The sequence below is a fragment of the Bos indicus x Bos taurus genome, chromosome 3 (genome assembly GCF_003369695.1).
Source record: "Bos indicus x Bos taurus breed Angus x Brahman F1 hybrid chromosome 3, Bos_hybrid_MaternalHap_v2.0, whole genome shotgun sequence".
NCBI classification, from domain to species: Eukaryota; Metazoa; Chordata; class Mammalia; order Artiodactyla; family Bovidae; genus Bos; species Bos indicus x Bos taurus.
The window spans coordinates 69,623,061-69,644,701 of NC_040078.1; the positions used below are offsets into that span (position 1 = coordinate 69,623,061).

General features: G+C 40.0%; 1 protein-coding gene across 5 annotated transcripts in view; it reads left to right on the top strand.

Moving 5' to 3' along the window:
* The window catches only part of SLC44A5 (solute carrier family 44 member 5), a 432,655-nt gene that overhangs the window by 326,517 nt on the left and 84,497 nt on the right, over positions 1-21,641 (top strand). For all 5 annotated transcript variants that reach the window (XM_027536863.1, XM_027536861.1, XM_027536865.1 and 2 more), the window contains one exon: positions 20,679-20,763. In XM_027536863.1, the coding sequence (XP_027392664.1) occupies positions 20,679-20,763 (85 nt within the window). The remainder of the gene's footprint in view (positions 1-20,678; positions 20,764-21,641) is intronic.

The window sequence follows — 21,641 nt, forward strand, 5'->3', positions numbered from 1 at the left end:
GATTTTGGAGCCCCCAAAAATGAAGTCTGACACAGTTTCCACTGTTTCCCCATCTGTTTGCCATGAAGTAATGGGACCAGATGCCATGATCTTAGTTTTCTGAATGTTGAGCTTTAAGCCAACTTTTTCACTCTCAATTTCATCAGGAGGCTTTTTAGTTCCTCTTCACTTTCTGCCATAAGGGTGGTGTCATCTGCATATCTGAGGTGATTGATATTTCTCCCAGCAATCTTGATTCCAGCTCATGCTTCTTCCAGCCCAGCATTTCTCATTATGTACTCTGCATAGAAGTTAAATAAGCAGGGTGACAATATACAGCCTTGACGTACTCCTTTTGCTCTTTGGAACCAGTCTGTTGTTCCATGTCCAGTTCTAACTGTTGCTTCCTGACCTGCATATAGGTTTCTCAAGAGGCAGGTCAGGTGGTCTGGTATTCCCAACTCTTTCAGGATTTTCCACAGTGTATTGTGATCCATACAGTCAAAGACTTTGGCATAGTCAATAAAGCAGAAATAGATGTTTTTCTGGAACTCTTCCTTTTTCCATGATCCAGCGGATGTTGGCAATTTGATCTCTGGAATGGGTGAATTTAACTCAGATGACTATTATATCTACTACTGTGGGCAGGAATCCCTTAGAAGAAATGGAGTAGCCATCATGATCAACGAAAGGGTCTGAAATGCAAGTAATTTATCAGTTCAGTTCAGTCTCTCAGTCGTGTCCAACTCTTTGCGACCCCATGAATTGCAGCACACCAGGCCTCCCTGTCTATCACCAACTCCCGGAGTTCACTCAGACTCACGTCCATCGAGTCAGTGATGCCATCCAGCCATCTCATCCTCTGTCGTCCCCTTCTCCTCCTGCCCCCAATCCCTCCCAGCATCAGAGTCTTTTCCAATGAGTCAACTCTTTGCATGAAGTGGCCAAAGTACTGGAGCTTCAGCTTTAGCATCATTCCTTCCAAAGAAATCCCAGGGCTGAACTCCAGAATGGGCTGGTTGGATCTCCTTGCAGTCCAAGGGACTCTCAAGAGTCTTCTCCAACACCACAGTTCAAAAGCATCAATTCTTCGGCACTCAGCTTTCTTCACAGTTCAACTCTCACATGCATACATGACTACTGGAAAAACCATAGCCTTGACTAGATGGACCTTTGTTGGCAAAGTAATGTTTCTGCTTTTCAATATGCTATCTAGGTTGGTCATAACTTTTCTTCCAAGGAGCAAGTGTCTTTTAATTTCATGGCTGCAGTCACCATCTGCAGTGATTTTGGAGCCCAGGAAAATAAAGTCTGACACTATTTCCACTGTTTCCCCATCTATTTCCCATGAAGTGATGGGACCAGATGCCATGATCTTCATTTTCTGAATGTTGAGCTTTAAGCCAACCTTTTCACTCTCCACTTTCACTTTCATCAAGAGGCTTTTTATAGAAAGGAAGCCATCATGGATTGACTGGGAACAGTAGGACTGAAAGTACCAAGGATAGAAAGAAGGTGGTTTACATAATACAGTCTTAAATCCTTCACGAAACAGTTTTCATGTTGTTGCTCAGTTGTGTCCGACTCTTTGCAACCCCATGAACTGTAGTACTCCAGGCTCCTCTGTTCATAGGATTTTTCTGGCAAGAGTACTGGGGTGGGTTGCCATTTCCTCCTCCAGGCAATCTCCCTGACCCAGGGATTGAACCCTTATCCCCCGCGTCTCCTGCATTGGCAGGTGGATTCTACCACTGAGCCATCTTGGAAACCCTGATGGAATGATGTGGAGAATAAACAAAATAGCTGAATTAATAATCAAATGTGGGCTTCCCTGGTGGCTCAGTGGTAAAGAACCCACCTGCTAATGCAAGAGATGTGGGTTCAATCCCTGGGTGGAAAGATCCTGTGGAGAAGGAAATGGCAATCCTCTCCAGTATTCTTGCCTGGGAAATCCCATGGAGAGAGGAGCCCAGTGGGACACAATTTAGTGATTAAGCATGCACGCACAGTCAAACTTGATCCTATCATTTCTAGTGTTAAAAGTATATGTTCATTGTCTTAGGGTAGCAATACAGTAGCAATACATGTCTACTTTTCCATTCATTTCTTAATGAAATCCAGCATTTTATCTCTACTCCGACCTGGACTACCCTGAAATGCCAAGGAGAGGTCAGTCTTGTTTCCATTTTCTTGTTGGAGAGAGAAATCTTATAGTCGACTGGTGTTCTGACGTTTTGGTTGGTGCCGTTTGATATAATTTCTTAGTGAATTGCTTATCTGGATGCTTCCACTCATAGTGGTTTCCTATGCTAGGACCCACGACTATAGTTTTTACTTATTATGCCCCATTCTCCTGAGAATTCAGTCCCTACTCTTAGACCGTTCTGTCAAGTCTAGGACATCAGCCCAGTCTCTGCCTTCATGGAAAGTCCCCCTTTGGGGTATTTGTATTCCTTTTGGCCTATAGATATGGTTCAGGGTCGTTTTATTTTGTCCTAAAGTGAAATCTCAAGGAGAAAAATTTAGTTCTTGTCCCTTCCCTTTCTTAAAGCTAATTAGCCTTCCTTTCCCAAGGGATATGAGGATGGGGGAAACCATATTTTCATAACTGAGAGGTCCTTTAGGTGAACTTTTGACAAACAAAGATAATTCCAAGGTGACATTTTTGCTTCTTTCTATGCAGAGAAGCAGTGGGCAATCTCTCTTACTAATAAAGAAATAAGCAAATATAATTATAAAGATTATGCTCAGAGCCATCCCTTTATAGTTTTTGAGATTGCTGGTATGATCCTAATATTCATTGTAAGTGAACATTGGTGATGAAAAGTGAATATGACAGGAAGTCACACTGTACCTGACTCTACTTTGGAACTAAAATGAGCCTGCCTGTCAGATCACAGCTTGGAAACATTGTTTTAGCAAAATTACTTTTTTATCCGAAAAAGGTAAGAAAGTTAAATAATTCCAGTTCCATTATCTTTAAAATTGTTCTAGTAAACTTTTCTTAATGATGAATTTATTGTATTTGTAAATAACCAGAACCAGTATTAAATGTCCTTTTGCATCCTTGATAAATATACAGATGTTTACAGATAAAACTATACACCTATACATTACTTTGGAAGTGTTCGTTTTAAAAGGAACACACTTATTTTTAACCGTTACTCAATCAGATTTTTTTTTGATGTTGTGTGAGATTTTTCCTGCTTGTTGTATTTTGTTGAGTTCATGGGTCCCAGAAGATCTCAAGTGGAATATTGTTAGCATGAGAGAGACTGATTTATGCTCAAGGACATGACCCTAAACTCACTATTGGGTGGAAGAGGCCACCTATGAAATGAGAAACAACATTTTTCTTATCCAGGCAACTGGAGACAGGGCTGCTTCCAAAAGTGTTTCTCCAGCAGCAGTGTCATCAACACAGATTTTCAAATTCGGTATCATGTGTCCTATTACCTGCTTCATTGCATTTGTAAATTGCTTGTGTTAAAAAGCCATAAGCACTATTTGGCAGACCTGTTCCTCACATATTAAAACAGTTAAAATGTACCTTTAAGGGATACAAAGTAATGATTAGAAAGCCAAAATTCCCAGCCAGCAAGTGTTGAGGGAATGCCTTAGCTGCCCCAAACAGATTTGCAGTTAATTTTTAAGTGTCAGTGCAAGCAGTTGGTCTAATCACATTTTCTCCTTGACAGAGGGCTTTGCAATGGCTGCAACTTCTGACTCAACCCTAGAGCACAGCAGAACATGCTTGGCAAATGTTTGGAAATAAGAGAAAATATTAGATAATAATACTTGCTCCTGAAACTTTAGTAAGATACCTTGCCTTGATCATGAGTGAAAGGATAATTTGCCTGAATAGTTTTCACCCATCTCTTATCAGTCTTTAGTACTCTGCTATGAATTACCCAAATAGGAGTAGTTCACAAATAATTCCCCTTCTCTTTCTCTCTCTGCCTGCTCCCAACACAGAGAAAGATGCATATATCAGCTACACTTAAAGGGTTTTTTTAAATTTATTTCTAAATGTTATGTGGCAGCCTGGATGGGAGGGAAGTCTGGTGGAGATTGGGTTCATTTGTGTGTATATGTATATGTGTATATACATATATATATGTGTGTGTATATATATATGGCTGAGTATATATATGGCTGAGTCTCTTTGCTATCCACCTGAAACTATCACAACGTTGTTAATCAGCTATACTCCAATGTAAGATTAAAAGTTTTTTTAAAAAATGGTGAGAAAATTAAGGGGGAGAGATGGTTTGTCCTGATTTTTATTGATTGCTATGTGACTTTGTCATTTGATCTTACTCACCACAATAATCCAGGCAGCTTAATTCTGGAGCCTGTGCTATTAGTCACCATGCTATACTGCATTTTATTTAACAAAGAAGATGAGTGAGGATTTTTAAAGTAATAAAGGTTACTGAGCGAGAGGCCAGACCAGAACCCCATGATACTCTCCTAAATGCTTTCTCTTACTCTTTCCCCTCCCTCATCTAATTCCACAGAGTTGGGCTTAAAACAGAGAGTATAAGAGAATGGCACTAGAGGAATAAAGTGAAAAGAAAGTATTATTTTGCAGCAATAATTATGAAAATCTGAGAGCTGCAGTCTTGCTCCGTGAGACCGGGTGTATATTCATTTTGCTGCAGTGTCATTGTTTACATTCACTGATCATTTGCAAAATTAGCCTCTATTATGTACCCACTAGAGAGAGGAGCATATTCTTTATGATAATCCACACCTATTAGTACAGATTTGGTTTTTTTTCTTTCAATCAATGTGTGTACTATAGAGTAAATAAAATTATGTCAGACAGTATCTCATTCTTTGGGCTTTTTTTTTTTTTTTTTTTTGGTCCAGGAAGACCTCAAAGGATTTCATAGATCTCTCCAAAAAGTGTTTTTACTAGTAGACATTAATAATGAAGATTACACGCAGCATTTTCAGATAAAATAAATTGCATTAGTTTTTAGGAGCAGTGAAAAACTCTTCCTTGACATAAAGCAGTGGTTTCCAGTTATAGAACCATAATTAAGCTAGTAAACACCAAGATGAGTGGTACTGAATGTGCAGTGACTGTGCGTTTTTCAAGGAAACTAGGAAGAGAAGGACCCACTTGAACAGAGCCTCTCCTGTGGATTGCATATCTGGCACTGACAATCCTGTTATACTAAAACAATCTCCCTGTAGTTCATTATATAAAATAACCTAAAATACTGCCCCTCCATCCCTATCTTGGACCATGTTCCAGCCCATGTGTACACTACACTGGTCTTCTTTCCATTCCCGGTACCCATCTTGCCCTCACAGGGCCCTTTGTCCCTGTGTCCGTCTCCTGGAAGTCTCTTTGTACCTCTGTTCATTTTTCAGATCCCTGGCTCTGTATTACTTCACAGGGACATCATCCCTGACGTCCCTCATTCAGTCATCTGCCCCTATGAATCGCTCTCTTTGTACTATGTATTGCTCCTTTGTAGTGCTTGTCAGACTTGAAATTTCATGTTTGTGTGAGTAATGCATTAAGATCTGTTTCCCCCGGTCGACTGTGGGACCTGAGACAGCAGGGACCTTTATATACTCAGCATCTAGCATACTGCTGCCACATAGTAGACACCCAGAAAACATTTGTACAGTGCATAAAGAAAAAAATGGACAAATTTTTCTGTTTTCATTGTTTCCAACCACTTTGCTGCTGCTGCTGCTAAGTCTCTTTAGTCATGTCCGACTCTGTGCGACCCCATAGATGGCAGCCCACCAGGCTCCGCCATCCCTGGGATTCTCCAGGCAAGAATACTGGAGTGGGTTGCCATTTCCTTCTCCAATGCATGAAAGTGAAAAGTGAAAGTGAAGTCGCTCAGTCGTGTCCGACTCTCAGCGACCCCACTAACTGCAGCCTACCAGGCTCCTCCGTCCATGGGATTTTCCAGGTAAGAGTACTAGAATGGGTTGCCATTGCCTTCTCCGTTCCAACCACTTTAGTGTGGATCAAAACCTTGTAACAGTAGTAGACTAACATCTATTTAACTAGAAAGAGAAGCATATTAATATATTAATAGCAAGCATAGAGTCAGACCTGCTAATACGGAAAAACAACAAAAAGGGGCTTCCTTGGTGGCTCGGTGGTAAAGAATCCTCCTGCTCATGCAGGACACACGGATTTGATCCCTGATCCTAGAGGATCCCACATACCATGGAGCAACTAAGCCCATGTGCCACAACTATTGAGCCTGTGCTCTAGAGCCCATGAGCCACCACTACTGAAGCCTGAGTGCCCTAGAGCCCGGGCACCACGACAGTGAGAAGCCTGCACACTGCATCTAGAGAGTAGCCCTCACTCTGTAAGACCAGAGAAAGCCCTCATGCAGCAGTGAAGACCCTGAATAGCCAAAAACAAATAAATATTTAAAAAAAGAAAAAGATGCTGTGAAAAGTCTAATTTTATCTCTTGGTTATTTGGTGGTTTTTCTATTTTCCTTCAATTCTATATATTATTATTAGTTACAAACATGCTTTAAATATATGCTTTTCCCCATCTTTTACTTCTTTCTTTCTCTCATCCCTTCCATTTTAGAGACTCTGAAATTTAGAATATGTGTCTTTCTGTTCTTTTCTTTTGCTGTCCTACGTGGCAGTAAATTCTGACAAAAGAGTCTGAAAACATTATATCTCTGGTAGTTTTTTTGTTGTTTTTAATGGAGTCCTGAATGTCTTGCTGAATATATCTAAAGTTTCCCCCGTGAGTAGGTTGGTCATTTGTTCAGAATATGGACAGGGCATTTTTCCTATTCCCCTTGGATTTCTTCTCTATCCACCTCTTCACCCTGCTCTGTCCCATGAGAAGTTGGCATTTATCATGGCATCAACAGGCTCTCTTGTCCACTGGCTCCCACTTGGTTTGCCATGGGCAGGGGGTGGGTATCAACAGTAGATTGAACGGACTTCTCTGGTGGTCCAGTGGCTAAGATTCTTCACTTCCAGTGCAGGGGATGCAGGTTTGATCCCTGATTAGGGAACTAAGATCCCACATGCAACACAGCTCATTTTCTCTTTTAAATTTAATTTTATAGGCAAATAGTCGTTTTACAAGGAGAAAGAAATGGCAACACACTCCAGTACTCTTGCCTGAAAAATCCCATGGATGGAGAAGCCTGGGAGGCTACAGTCTGTGGGGTCACAAAGAATCGGACACTACTGAGCAACTTCACATTCACTTTTCACTTTCATGCATTGGAGAAGGAAATGGCAACCCACTCCAGTGTTCTTGCCTGGAGAATCCCAGGGATGCGGGATTCTCAGACCCCTATGGGGTCACACAGAGTCAGACACGACTGAAGCAACTTAGCAGCAGCAGCAGTTGTTTTACAATGCTGTGTTAGTTTTCTGCCGTACAGCAAAGTCAGTCAGCTGTATGTATACATATACCCCATTCATTTCCTTTTATTCAGCTGATCACCATGTATCAGTTCAGTTCAGTTTAGTTTCTCAGTCATGTCCAACTCTTTGTGACCCCATGGACTGCAGCACACCAGGCTTCCCTGTCCATCACCAACTCCCAAAGTTTGCTCAAATTCATGTGCATTGAGTCGGTGATGCCATCCAACCATCTCATCCTCTGTTGTTCTCTTCTCCTCCTGCCTTCTATCTTTTCTAGCATCAGGGTCTTTTCAAATGAGTCAGTTCTTTGCATCAGGTCACCAAAGTATTGGAGTTACAGCTTCAGCATCAGTCCTTCCAATGAATATGCTAGGTTGATTTTCTTTAGGATTGACTAGTTTGATCTCCTTGCAGTCCAAGGGACTCTCAAGAGTCTTCTCCAACACCACAGTTCAAAAGCATCAATTCTTCGGTGCTCAGCTTTCTTTATAGTCCACCTCTCACATCCATACATGACCACTGGAAAAACCATAGCTTTGACTAGATGGACCTTTGTCAGCAAAGTAATGTCTCTGCTTTTTATTATGCTGTTGCGGTTGGTCATAGCTTTTCTTCCAAGGAGCAAGCGTCTTTTAATTTCATGGCTGCAGATCACCATGTACAGTGGGTTTCAAATATGTCTATAAATTATTTGACATTTTTCTTTCAGATAGTGGTGCTTAATGTCCTATCCCTTGAGTGTGAACTAGACTTAATGACTGATTCTAGTGAATAGAATGTGACAGAATACATTTGGTGACTTCCAAGAATAGGTCATAAAAGGCATGCAGCTTTCTCTTTGCTCTTCCTCTCTCCCTTTAGATCAGTAGCTCTATGGGAAGCCATATGACATGACATGAGGACACTCAGACAGTCCTACAGATACAGCCCACATTACTGTCATCAGTCAGTGAGAACTGAAGCTTCCTGCTAACATCCATGCAAGGGAACCATCTAGAAGGCTAATCCCTGACCACAGTCAAGACTTCAGCTGATTGTGACTTTGGCTTACATCTTGACTGCTAATTCATGAAGAACTCAGAGCCAGAGCTCCCCAACTTTAAGCTATTCCTAATTTCTGACCACAGAAACTGTGAGATAAGAAATGTTTATTTGAGGAATTTTCTGGTGACTGAGTGGTTAACCATCTGCTTGCCAATGCAGTGAACATGGGTTTGAATCCCTGGTCTGGGAAGATTCCACATGCCACAGGGCAACTAAGCTCCATGCACCCAACTACTGAGCCTGTGCTGTAGAGCCTGTGCTCTGCAATAGGAGAAGCCACCCCAATGAGCAGCCTGCACACCACTACTTGAAAGTTGCCCCTGCTTGCTGTAAGTAGAGAAAGCTCATGCAGCAACAAAGATCTAGCACAGCCTAAAATAAATAAAATTAAAAAAAATTTTTTTAATTTAAAGAATGTTTATTTTACCTTGCCAAGTTTGGGAGTAATTTCCTATGCAACAATAGATAATTAACTCCCATATAGCTTTTAAAATCTTTTATATACTTAAAGGAAGCAGTTAAATCTTTCTCTCCTTCCACCTAAATATTCACGATACTTAAATTTTAGTTTCGATTTGATTTGTTTTGTCATGTTTTAAACTCATAGCTACAACAGCTTGGATTTAATTATTTTTTGTTGCTTCACTATATGATTTAATACGTGGAGCCTGCAACTTGATTTACAATATTCCTTAGGGCCTATCTAACCAATCATACAGTATCTGATACCTATTTACCTTATTATTTTAAAAAGTTAACAGAGGGATTTTCCTGGTGATCCAGGGATTACGACTTCACCTTGCAGTGTAGAGGGTGCAGGTTTGATCCCTGGCCGGGGACCTAGGACCCCACATGTCTCATGCCCAGAAAACCAAAACATAAAACAGAAGCAATATTATAAAAGTTAACACGGAAAGCTTTATCTTAAAGTAACAGTCTAGAATACAGTCAAACTCCCATTCATTCATCTATACTGAATTGTCAGTCATCAAATTTCTATTAACTATCATTCATTCATTCATTTGGCCTTACTATGTGATAGGCACGCAAAGACTCTGAAAATATAGAGATGAACACATTCATACTTAGTATAACACTAATGAATAATTAGCACATTCTCCCTAAGGAAACTATATATCACCCTGTTTGGCCAGTGAAGAGGGAAGCTGGTTTCTGAAGAACGATAATGGATTTGCTTAAGCTTAACCAAGTCATGGCCTTAATTTTAGCTACTGTTAAAGTTGTCATCTCTCTACTAGAATAAATCAAAGCAGCTTCTGTCAGCTTGGATGCAGCAACTGGTCTATTGATAACAAAAGCTTTCACAAAAGCTTTCCCAGTAAGTATAAAACACCGGGAGCATTTGCCTTCACCTGGTAGGGATAGTGCTGCATCCTCACTGTCTCCCTGCAAAGTTATATGGCCCCCTAGCTCTTTGTCACAGTTCAGTCTGCAGGGTTTGAATAATATCTTACTTCACAGGATACCACACAAATCCCTTACACTGATGGCATCATGCTCATAAGATCTGGAGAGTACTGGATGGCATGCAATCCAGATGTCTTACAAAGACATAATGTGTGCTAATGGAAGGGAGATAAATCTCATGAAAGTACAGGAGTCCTTCAATGAAGATTTGAGGGTCGGGTAGTGATATCTCCTCCAAAGTAAAAGATAAGCTGCTGTACCTTGCACTGTCTGTTATTAAAAAAAGAGACACAGCATTTAATGGCTGCCCCAAGAAATAAAGTGCTTTTCAGATAATCCAGGTTACTGTACTAGCAGGTCTGCCACTAGGTCTGTATGGCAGAGTGGACTCAATGGTACTTAAAATATCCATCAGAGAGCAGGATGTTATATGTCAACTGTGGCAAATGCCTATTAGAGGATCACAGAGGTTCCTATGACTTTGGAGAAAATTCATATCCTTTTAGCAAATAACTGTTATTCTTTTGAGAGGTAGCTTCTGAACCTTGAATAATCACCTAATGACATGAGAACCCATCAGGGAACTGAATGTTATCTGATCCATCAAGCCTAAAGTTGGCTGTGCCCAATATTGCACTCCAGCTGGAGAAGGTCATGAAGGCACAAGGAAGTTACATAAGAAAATTGCTCAATATAATAGTGTGTTGACTCCTGAGGCATAGCTTCAACACAAACCCATGGCTCATGGAAAGGTCCCTGTGATTATTTAACTAAAGAAAAAAATCAACATATTTATAGATAGTTATGGAGGATCTGTTGGCACTGATCAGGAGGCATTTTTCTGATTATCTACTTTGACTGAAAGAAGACATGAACTGAATTGCTTATCTATTCATAGACAGAGACCAGTGGTTTGACCACATTATCACAAACTGGAAAAGAAAAAATATTGGACAACCAATGGCAGGAAAGCTTAAGAAATATTAGAAGTACTGACCTCCAAATACACTCAGAATATGAAGATACTTAGGTCTCATGTGGCTGCTTAGACCCCTCTATAGAGATAGTTTTCAATAACCAGATAGAAAAGTACTTGTTCAATGATTTTTGTGAAAAAGTAATCATGACAACAGGAATGAAGACTGTATGTGGATTTTGGATAACATAGATTTTTATTTACACTGACCTGGATCAGAGCAATGCTAATGTGACAAATTTGTCAGGAGTGGATGACCAACACTCAACTCAATCAACCAGAATAGCCAGCCTTATGGAACAAAATACCCTATGAAAGACCCAGTTAATACACCACCTAGAAGCAATATCTTTCAAGGTTGGGCTGCTGTTTTCTAGAATATAGAAGAAGCCTAGCAGCAAATAGATGTTATACTCACATGAGATAATTGCAGCGAGTTCAATAAAGAACTTTTTACAAAGGTATGAGCAGAGTTAAGGAAAAGAAGAGCTGGTTCAGAACCCAGAGGCTAGCTACAATAGAATCGTTGTTACCTCTAGACCTGAAAGGGCAAAGGAGGAAGGAGTTCCCCAAATCCAGAGAGAGAAGCCAAATGGAAAAGAGTTGACTAACTGGACTTGGGCCTTATATGCCAGCAAATTTGGAAAACTCAGCGGTGGCCACAAGACTGGAAAAGGTCAGTTTTCATTTCAATCCCAAAGAAAGGCAATGCCAAAGAATGCTGAAACTACTGCACAGTTGCACTCATCCCACACACTAGCAAAGAAATGATCAAAATTCTCCAAGCCAGGCTTCAACAGTATGTGAACCATGAACTTCCAGATGTTCAAGCTGGATTTAAAAAGGTATAGGAACCAGAGATCAAATTGCCAACATCTGTTGGATCATCAAAAAAGCGAGAGTCCCAGAAAAACATGTACTTCTGCTTTATTGACTATGCCAAAGCCTTAGACTCTGTGGATCACAACAAACCATGGAAAATTCTTAAAGAGATGGGGATACCAGAACACCTGACCTGCCTCCTAAGAAACCTGTATGCATGTCAGGAAGCAACAGTTAGAACTGGATATGGAACAATAGACTCGTTCCAAATCAGGAAAGGAGTACATCAGGCTGTATATTGTCACCCTGCTTATTTAAGTTCTATGCAGAATACCTCATGAGAGACGCTGGGCTGGATGAAGCACAAGCTGGTATCAAGATTGCCGGGAGAAATAGCAATAAACTCAGATATGCAGATGACACCACCCTTTGGCAGAAAGTGAAGAAGAACTAAAGAGCCTCTTGATGAAAGTGAAGGAGGAGAGTGGGAAAAGTTGGCTTAAAACTCAAAAGATCATGGCATCCTGTCCCATCACTTCATAGCAAATAACTGGGAAAAAATGGAAACAGTGGCAGACTTTATTTTGGGGGGCTCCAAAATCACTGCAGATGGTGACTGCAGTCATGAAATTCAAAGACGTTTGCTCCTTGGAAAAAAAGTTATGACTAACATAGACAACATATTAAAAAGCAGAGACATTACTTTGCCAACAAAGGTCCATCTAGTCAAGGCTATGATCTTTTCAGTAGTCATGTATGGATGTGATAGTTGGACTATAAAGAAAGCTGAGCACAGAAGAATTGATGCTTTTGAACTGTGGTGTTGGAGAAGACTCTTGAGAGTCCCTTGGACTGCAAGGAGATCCAACCAGTCCATCCTAATGGAGATCAGTCCTGAGTGTTTATTGAAAGGACTGATGTTGAAGCTGAAACTCTAATACTTTGGCCACCTGATGTGAAGAAGTGACTCGTTTGAAAAGATCTGGATGCTTGGAAAGATTGAAGGCAGGAGAAGAAGGGGACTACAGAGGATGAGATGTTTGGATGGCATCACCAACTCAATGGGTGTGAGTTTGAGTAAACTCTGGGAGTTAGTTGGTGATGCACAGGGAGGCCTGGCGTGCTACAGTCCATGGGGTCACTAGGAGTCGAACACAACTGAGTGACTGAACTGAACTGAACTAATCTTACATATAGGTCTTTAATCCATTTTAAGATTATTTTTGTATATTGTGTTAGAGGATGTTCTGATTTCATTCTTTTGCATCTAGGTCTCCAGTTTTCCCAATACCACCTACTGAAGAAATTGTCTTTTCTCCATTATGTATTTTTGCCTCCTTTCCTGTACATTGGGTATAAATGTGTGTTTGTCTCTGGACTTTCTATTCTGCTCCATTGTTCTATGTGTCTTTTTATTTTTAAACCAATACCACAGTGTTTTGATTACTGTAGCTTTGTTGTATAGTCTGAACTTACAAAGCATGGTTCCTTCAGCTCTGTTCTTCTTTCTCAAGATTGCATTGGCTATTTGAAGTATTTTCTCCTTCTATACAAATTTTAAAATATACATTTTTTTAAAGAATACACACTGATGGCCAACGGGCACTTGAAAAGATGATCAACATTGTTAATCATCAGAGAATTGCAAATTAAAACTACAACTAGGTATCACCTCATACCTTTAAGAACAAATATTTTCAAAAAAGAACACAAATAACAAATGGTGAGGATTCAGAGAAAAGGGTACCCTTGTACACTGTTAGTGGAATTTTAAATTGGTGCAACCACTATGGAAAACAGAACAGAGGTTTCTCAAAAGAACAAAAGATACAACTACCATATGACCCTGAAATCCCACTTCAAAGAAACAAAACACTAATTTGAAAAGACATGTGTACTGCAGTCTTCATAGCAGCATTATTTATAAATTGCCAAGATAATGGAAGTAACCTAAATGCCCAACAATAGATGACTGGACAAAGAAGATGTGGTGTCTGTGTGTGTGTGTTTGTGTGTGCATACACAAATACATACACTGGAATAGTACTCAGCCATAAAATAGAGTAAAAATTTCACCATTTGCAACACCAAGGATGAACTTGGAGGGAATTATGTTTAGTTAAATAGATCAGACAGAGAAAGATAAATACTGTATCTCTTATATGTGGACTATAAAAAAATAAGTGAATTTTTTACAAGTACATGGGATTAAATTATAATAACTCCATGAGAGCATATCCCCCCAAAATCTGGGAGAAAATACTGTGAAATTTATACATATATTTTAGATTTTTCAGAATGTGAGTGAACATCTAAATCAGTGATTCTCAACTGGAGCAATACCACTGCATAGGAGGTCTTTGGGAAAATTGGTTTTTGATTGTTACAATGTTTTGGAAGTATTACTATCTTTTAATGAGAGAGTGCAGAGAAGGCAATGGCACCCCACTCCAGTACTCGTGCCTGGAAAATCCCATGGATGGAGGAGCCTGGTAGGCTACAGTCCATGGGGTCACAAAGAGTCAGACACGAGCGACTTCACTTTCATTTTTCACTTTCCTGCATTGGAGAAGGAAATGGCAACTCACTCCAGTGTTCTTGCCTGGAGAATCTCAGAGACAGGGGAGCCTGGTGGGCTGCCATCTATGGGGTTGCATAGAGTTGAACACAACTAAAGTGACTTAGCAGCAGCAGCAATGAGAGGATGGTTGGGTGGGTGGGAGCCAGGGAAGATAGAAGCCTGGAAATATATAGGACAATTCTGCACTTCCTGCCAACTTTCCCATGTCCCACTTATGTAGGTGACAATTTGCTTTTAAATACTTGAATCTAGAACTTCTGTTTTAAAATCACACATTTTTATTTTTGTGTGATTTTAATATCTACCAAGAGAATTTGACGGAGAAGGTAATGGCACCCCACTCCAGTACTCTTGCCTGGAAAATCCCATGGACAGAAGAGCCTGGTAGGCTGCAGTCCTTGGTGTCGCTAAGAGTCGGGGACGACTGAGCGACTTCATTTTCACTTTTCACTTTCATGCATTGGAGAAGGAAATGGCAACCCACTCCAGTATTCTTGCCTGGAGAATCCCAGGGACAGAGGAGCCTGGTGGGCTGCCATCTATGGGGTCGCACAGAGTCGGACACTACTGAAGTGACTTAGCAGCAGTAGCAGCAAGAGAATTTGAAGAAAGATTATATTTTTTGTTGCAATTTAATAAAATTTGTTCATTTAGGAAAATCATATGACTAATAACATCACTTGTAGTATTTGAATCTCCTACACAATTGCTTGAATCCTCCTGCAATTATAACCGTTATATTCAATGATTCTATCTATACGTACAAGCATCTGACTATTCCATTGTGTCTTCTAGTTTAGTTACATGTGAGCATTTGCATATTTATATGCATACTGTTTAATTTTAAATTAATTTTTAATTTATCATTTACATTACAGTTAGTACACGTTATTGTTTTTAAAAGAATTTGTGGTAGATAAGTTATGTTTTATAAATATTATTTCAAGATTTTTATAAAAGGAACATTGTCAAGTATTTGTTATAAAAAGGATGTGCTGAGTATGATGGGATTGAGAAGGACTCACATAGCCATGATGCTATGGCATTATTAATTACCTTATATGAGAAGCCCTGATGTTTGTGGGGAAATATTCTAAAACAGATCTATCCTGGAGAAACTCAAACGAGTCATATATGTAATGTTAAATTTCCTAGTAGCTACATTTATGGGAGTAAAAAGAAATAGATGAAATTGATTATAATAATATACCTTTAAAAATGAACCATAACCAAATATTATAATTTCAAATATAATCAAAATAAATAGTATTAATGAGATAGTTACATTCTTTTTTGTTGTTGTTCATACTGTCTTTAAAACCTGAAATATATTTCACAGTTATAGTATGGCTCGCTTCAGATAAGCCACATCTGTGTGTGAAGTAGACATGTGGTTAGTAGCTATTCATATTGGACAGCACAGTTCTAGAATTTCCATGAATAGAGAAATTCCAAGAAAGGGAGTAAAATGTGAGAAGCCCCTTGCTTTACTAAGGGACAGAATAACTGCTACTGCATATTTCCTTTTCCCGCCTCTTTTTTTTCCCCCACCATATTCCTCCAGTGGAAGTGTGGAGAGATGTGGACTTAATGAAGAAGACCAAGAGAACTAGAGGGACTTTCCTTGTAATCCAATGGATAAGACTTTGCCTTCCAATGCAGGGGCTGCAGGTTCAACCCCTGGTCAGCAAGCTAAGATCCTGCATGCTTCACAGCCAAAACACCAAAGCATAAAACACGAAATATTGTAGTAAATTCATAAAGACTTAAAGAGAGAGAGAGAGAACTAGATATCCTTGATTGAGGTGACTTGTTTGAACTGACCCTTGCAACTTTCAGCTCAAAGTCTCGATGTTCTAGCTCAAAAACAGAGCATCTGCAGCAACACTTCTGTGCTAGAGGCTGCATGGAGAGGTGTAGCAGCCACTTAGTAATTCAAAACTACAAAATCAAGGAAAACTCTTCCCTTGACACTTCCATCTTCATCTTTTCCTCCATCGTCCCTGGGCATCAGATCCCTGTCAGCCAGATGCTTTCTCCTGCCAAGTACAAAGCTCTTTTGTACAGATGGCAGAGGCTCCAAAATTACCTGTGTTATCTCCTTTCCTACCATATGTGTCTAACATACTGCTGATCCTCATTATGCTGATATCTTGTTGTTTCCCACTGTTAACAAGCTCTCTCCTAATCTACCCTTTAGTAGGAAGCAGTGTAGTGACTATAATCTAATGTTTAAAGCATGAGCCCTAAAGAGCAACACTCCTAAGTTCAAGCCCTGTTTATGCTGCTTAAAACCTGAGTGATCTTAAGAGTAAATAAAACTCTGAGCTGCAAATAATTGAAGGGAAAATAATGTCCACTTCACAGGCTATGGTGAGACTCAAATGAGAAATGGATGTAATACATTTAGCATAATACTTGATATATGTAAGCATTTAATAAATTGAAGACTCTTATTATGACACTGTTTCATCAGTCTATAATTCCTTCCCCACTCCTGGGCACCTTCCCAATTCCTTCTCAAATCCTAGTCATTTTCCAGTCTTTCCCAGGTCTCACCTCGTCTCCAAGTCTTCTATAGACCTTATTCTCTCATTTTCATGTGTTTGTTGAGAACTCTGACATAAACTAAACTGGTATTGACTTCTAGTACAGGACCACCTGACCTGCCTCTTGAGAAATCTGTATGTAGGTCAGGAAGCAACAGTTAGAACTGGACATGGAACAACAGACTGGTTCCAAATAGGAAAATGAGTATGTCAAGGCTGTATATTGTCACCGTACTTATTTAACTTATATGCAGAGTACATCATGAGAAATGCTGGACTGGAAGAAACACAAGCTGGAATCAAGATTGCCGGGAGAAATATCAATAACCTCAGATATGCAGATGATGCCACCCTTATGGCAGAAAGTGAAGAGGAACTAAAAAGCCTCTTGATGAAAGTGAAAGAGGAGAGTGAAAAAGTTGGCTTAAAGCTCAACATTCAGAAAACGAAGATCATGGCATCCGGCCCCATCACTTCATGGGAAATAGATGGGGAAACAGTGGAAACAGTGTCAGACTTTATTTTTCTGGGCTCCAAAAATCACTGCAGATGGTGACTGCATTTTCATGACTGCAGCCATGAAATTAAAAGACGCTTACTCCTTGGAAGGAAAATTATGTCCAACCTAGATAGCATATTGAAAAGCAGAGACATTACTTTGCCAACAAAGATCCATCTAGTCAAGGCTATGGTTTGTCCTGTGGTCATGTATGGATGTGAGAGTTGGACTGTGAAGAAGGCTGAGCGCCGAAGAATTGATGCTTTTGAACTGTGGTGTTGGAGAAGACTCTTGAGAGTCCCTTGGACTGCAAGGAGATCCAACCAGACCATTCTGAAGGAGATCAGCCCTGGGATTTCTTTGAAAGGAATGATGCTAAAGCTGAAACTCCAGTACTTTGGCCACCTCATGCGAAGAGTTGACTCATTGGAAAAGACTCTGATGCTGGGAGGGATTGGGGGCAGGAGGAGAAGGGGACAACAGAGGATGAGATGGCTGGATGGCATCACTGACTCGATGGACGTGAGTCTGAGTGAACTCCGGGAGTTGGTGATGGACAGAGAGGCCTGGCGTGCTGCGATTCATGGGGTTGCAAAGAGTCAGACACGACTGAGCGACTGAAGTGAACTTAACTGAACAGGACATACAGAGATCATTTAGTAATTTCTTTAATCGGATGACTGAGGATGACAAAAAACAACAACTACTGCAGGTGTTACCACAACCCCTCAACCCCTCAGTCCGTCTAAGTTTGCTTGCCACTATGGCGGATAGTTTCCTCATGCCCACTGACATGGCAGCATGGGCTGACGTTCTTCTGTATGGTTCCCGAGAAGGTTCCCAGCAGCACGGAGTCACCTCACTCACAACATTATCCCACTCATTAACATGCCATTTATTGACTTTGTTCCCTTCCCTGTCTCACTCTCTTCACTTTCACTCAACTAAAATCACTTTGCAAATTAGCTACCTGCATCAGTGTTTGGTTTCCATGAAATCCAAGTAAGACAGGAACTTGCATTATTAGGTCCGTGTTGTATGCCTAGTACCACATTAGGCATTCCACTTTATCTTCTTTCATATTCTCAACATTCTTTGGGATCGGGTCTTACTGTAACCATTTTTAGTAACAAATGAGAAAGCCAAGACTAAAACATTTCAGTGACTTTTTCAGGGTCGTAAAAATATTAAGCAGCAAATGTTGCAATCCAAATGCTCCTTTCAGTTCAGTTCAGTCGCTCCATCGTGTCTGACTCTTTAAGACCCCATGGAATTCAGTGTGCCAGGCTTTCCTGTCCATCACCAACTCCCAGAGCTTGCTCAAATTCTTGTCCATTGAGTCAGTGATGCCATCCAACTATCTCATCCTGAGGCGAAGAACTGATTCATTGGAAAAGACCCTGATGCTGGGAAAGTTTGAAGGCAGGAGGAGAAGGGGACGACAGAGGATGAAATGGTTCTTTAGGTGCCCATTTTGAATTAAGTGTATAAAAAAGGACTCAAACATTTGGGGATAAAGTTTAAAGAAATATATTACAGAAAATAGAGTTTGTAAAATTAGATCTCTTAGGTATCTGACAAACTAAGTTATAAAAACAGAATTTAATAAAACAGTGTCTAGAGACATTGTACATTGAACACTTAGTTGTCATTTAAATGCCTTACTTATAATCTACTTTCTTTATTCTGGGAAATGAAGATGGAAGAGGAGTGCCTGAATGAGTCAGATTTTATAAGAAGGTATTTAGAAGATGAAACTGATTTAGTCTCTATGACACTGGAGAAAGAATTAGATAATGGAGACTTTTCTGGGTGCTTGGATACTAAAAGGAAAGGCTTGGATGGATGATAAAAATTGAGAAAAATTTCTTTTCCATATTAAAATTCTCATTCAGAATTGATTTATTTTTATCTTTCCAAGTCACACAGGCCATGTATATATGAGTGATTGAATTGTAACATGAACTGTCAAATCCTTCAATGTGGGTAAGGAGATAGCTGGGCAAATGTTAAAAGAAGCAAAGGACAAAGAGATAGGTTTTCCATATGCAGAGGCAAACGTTCGGTGACCAATGCATCTTCCAAATTTTTAGGAACTGGAATTTTTTAACTTTTTATTTTATATTGGGAGTATAACTGATAAAAATGTTGCGATAGTTTCAGGTGAACAGCAAAGAAACTCAGCCATACATGTACATGGTTTCATCCTCCCACAAACTTTCGTGCCACGTGAAAGTGTTGGTTGCTCAGTCGTGTCTGACTCTTTGCGACCTCATGGACTGTAGCCCGCCAGGCTCCTCTGTCCCTGGGATTCTCTAGGCAAGAATACTGGAGTGGGTAGCCATTGCCTTCTCCAGGGGATCTTCCCAACCCAGGAAAGTTCCTAGGGAGATAGAAAGTGGCTCAGATGGTAAAGAACCTGCCTGCATTATGGGAAACCTGGGTTTGATCCCTGGGTTGGAAGATCTCCTAGAGAATGGAATGGCTACCCGCTCCAATATTTTTTCCTTGGAGAATTCCATGACAGAGGAGCCTGATGGACTACAGTCCGTGGGGGTCACACAGAGTTGTACATGACTGAACGACTAACACTTTCATTTTCAGGTTGCCACATAGAATTGCATTAATCGAATTAGAGAAATTACAAGCATTCAGTTAGAATTAGAGTATCTCCCAATTAGCTACCATATATTACTTTGTGTGGTTCTCTAATACAGCTGGCAAGTGTATAATTCTTAGAAAATAAGGATGATGAATTTATATGACCCTACCTAGCATCTTCAAAGAAAACAGAATCAAGTCTTCAATTTCATGAAGTTTGAAAACACTGGATATTTATAGGCAGTTTGAGATTATTAGACAAAATGTATACTGAATTTTTATTGTGTGTTACTTCAAAAGTTGCTACTGTTTGCCTTTATAGTGTCATAACAGATCATAAAGAACTAGCCAATTTGAATTGGGCATTATAGTTTCATTTCTGGAAATTTTGAAATGGGCTTCACTTATGTATAACCTAAAAGAATTACATCATAATATTTACTGTAGATTTATTAGCTCTGATATGAAATCATTTCATTTTGAGTCCTAGCAAAAGTGACTTCTTGCCAGCCAAGCATTTGTAGTGTGCCCTCTAATTCACATTTTAATAAATGTCATTTTCTAAGTGTGTTACCTCATGCTTTGGCTACAACCCAGATGAATCCTGAGAGAATAATAAATGTGCTTTCTGACTGATTCATCCGTATTTTATTTTGCTTTTCATTAAGAAATTACTCTTTGAAGAAAATCAATAATCTTTTGTGACTGAGGGGAGAGGTTAGTGTGTTGCAGTGGTGCATTCTAATTTCTCAAATCAGACTGCTTTTAGCCAGCTGTTGCTGATTGTTTTGTCTTTTCTTGTTCCTACAGCCTGGGTCAATGGTGACCCCAGAAGAGTGGCCTATCCTACAGACAGCCAGGGCTACTTTTGTGGCCAGAAGGGCACCCCCAATGAGTGAGTATGGCCACCTTGCTGATTTTATTGTCTAAGCTGGAATGTGGAAGTCATTTTTGCATTAGTCCTACTTAAGACTTCATAAGAGGACTGAAATTCATAAAATAGGGCTTCTGTCTTCTTTTACCCAGAGACAGTTTATAAATAGGTGGGATATTTCATATTATTTGATTTAGACAAGATGTCGTCGTTCTGCAGAATTTTATTAAAATACATGAAGACCTGGTTAGTAAAAAATATAATTGTGATGGATAAATTGGACCAGTGAGCTTTATGAGAAGTCATATTTTAAAATGCTGTGTGAAATGAGCTATTGGAAGGCTGAGATCTGAGTAGCTGCTAAAAAGCTAGATGGCACAGTAGTTAGAATTGTTTTTGTCACAGTGTCTACGGATAAGCCATTCCACCTTTCAAAGTGAGGGGCACACCTTGAATGTCTTCAATGAGTGGCAGGTGGACTTTTCAAGATAACTAACCTGCTGCTGACAATGACCCTGAAGCTGAAACAAACAAGAAAGAATCTTCCATAAAATTCCTTTCTAATGTTAATCATAACAAAAGTTTTCATTTCTGAAAGTCAGTCAGTTCAGTCGCTCAGTCATGTCCGACACTGCAACCCCATGAATCATAGCACGCCAGGCCTCCCTGTCTATCACCAACGGAGTTCACTCAGACTCACGTTCATCGAGTCAGTGAGGCCATCCAGCCATCTCATCCTCTGTCATCCTCTTCTCCTCCTGCCCCCAATCCCTCCCAGCATCAGGGTCTTTTCCAACGAGTCAACTCTTCGCATGAGGTGGCCAAAGTACTGGAGTTTCAGCTTTAGCATCATTCCTTCCAAAGAAATCCCAGGGCTGATCTCCTTCAGAATGGTCTGG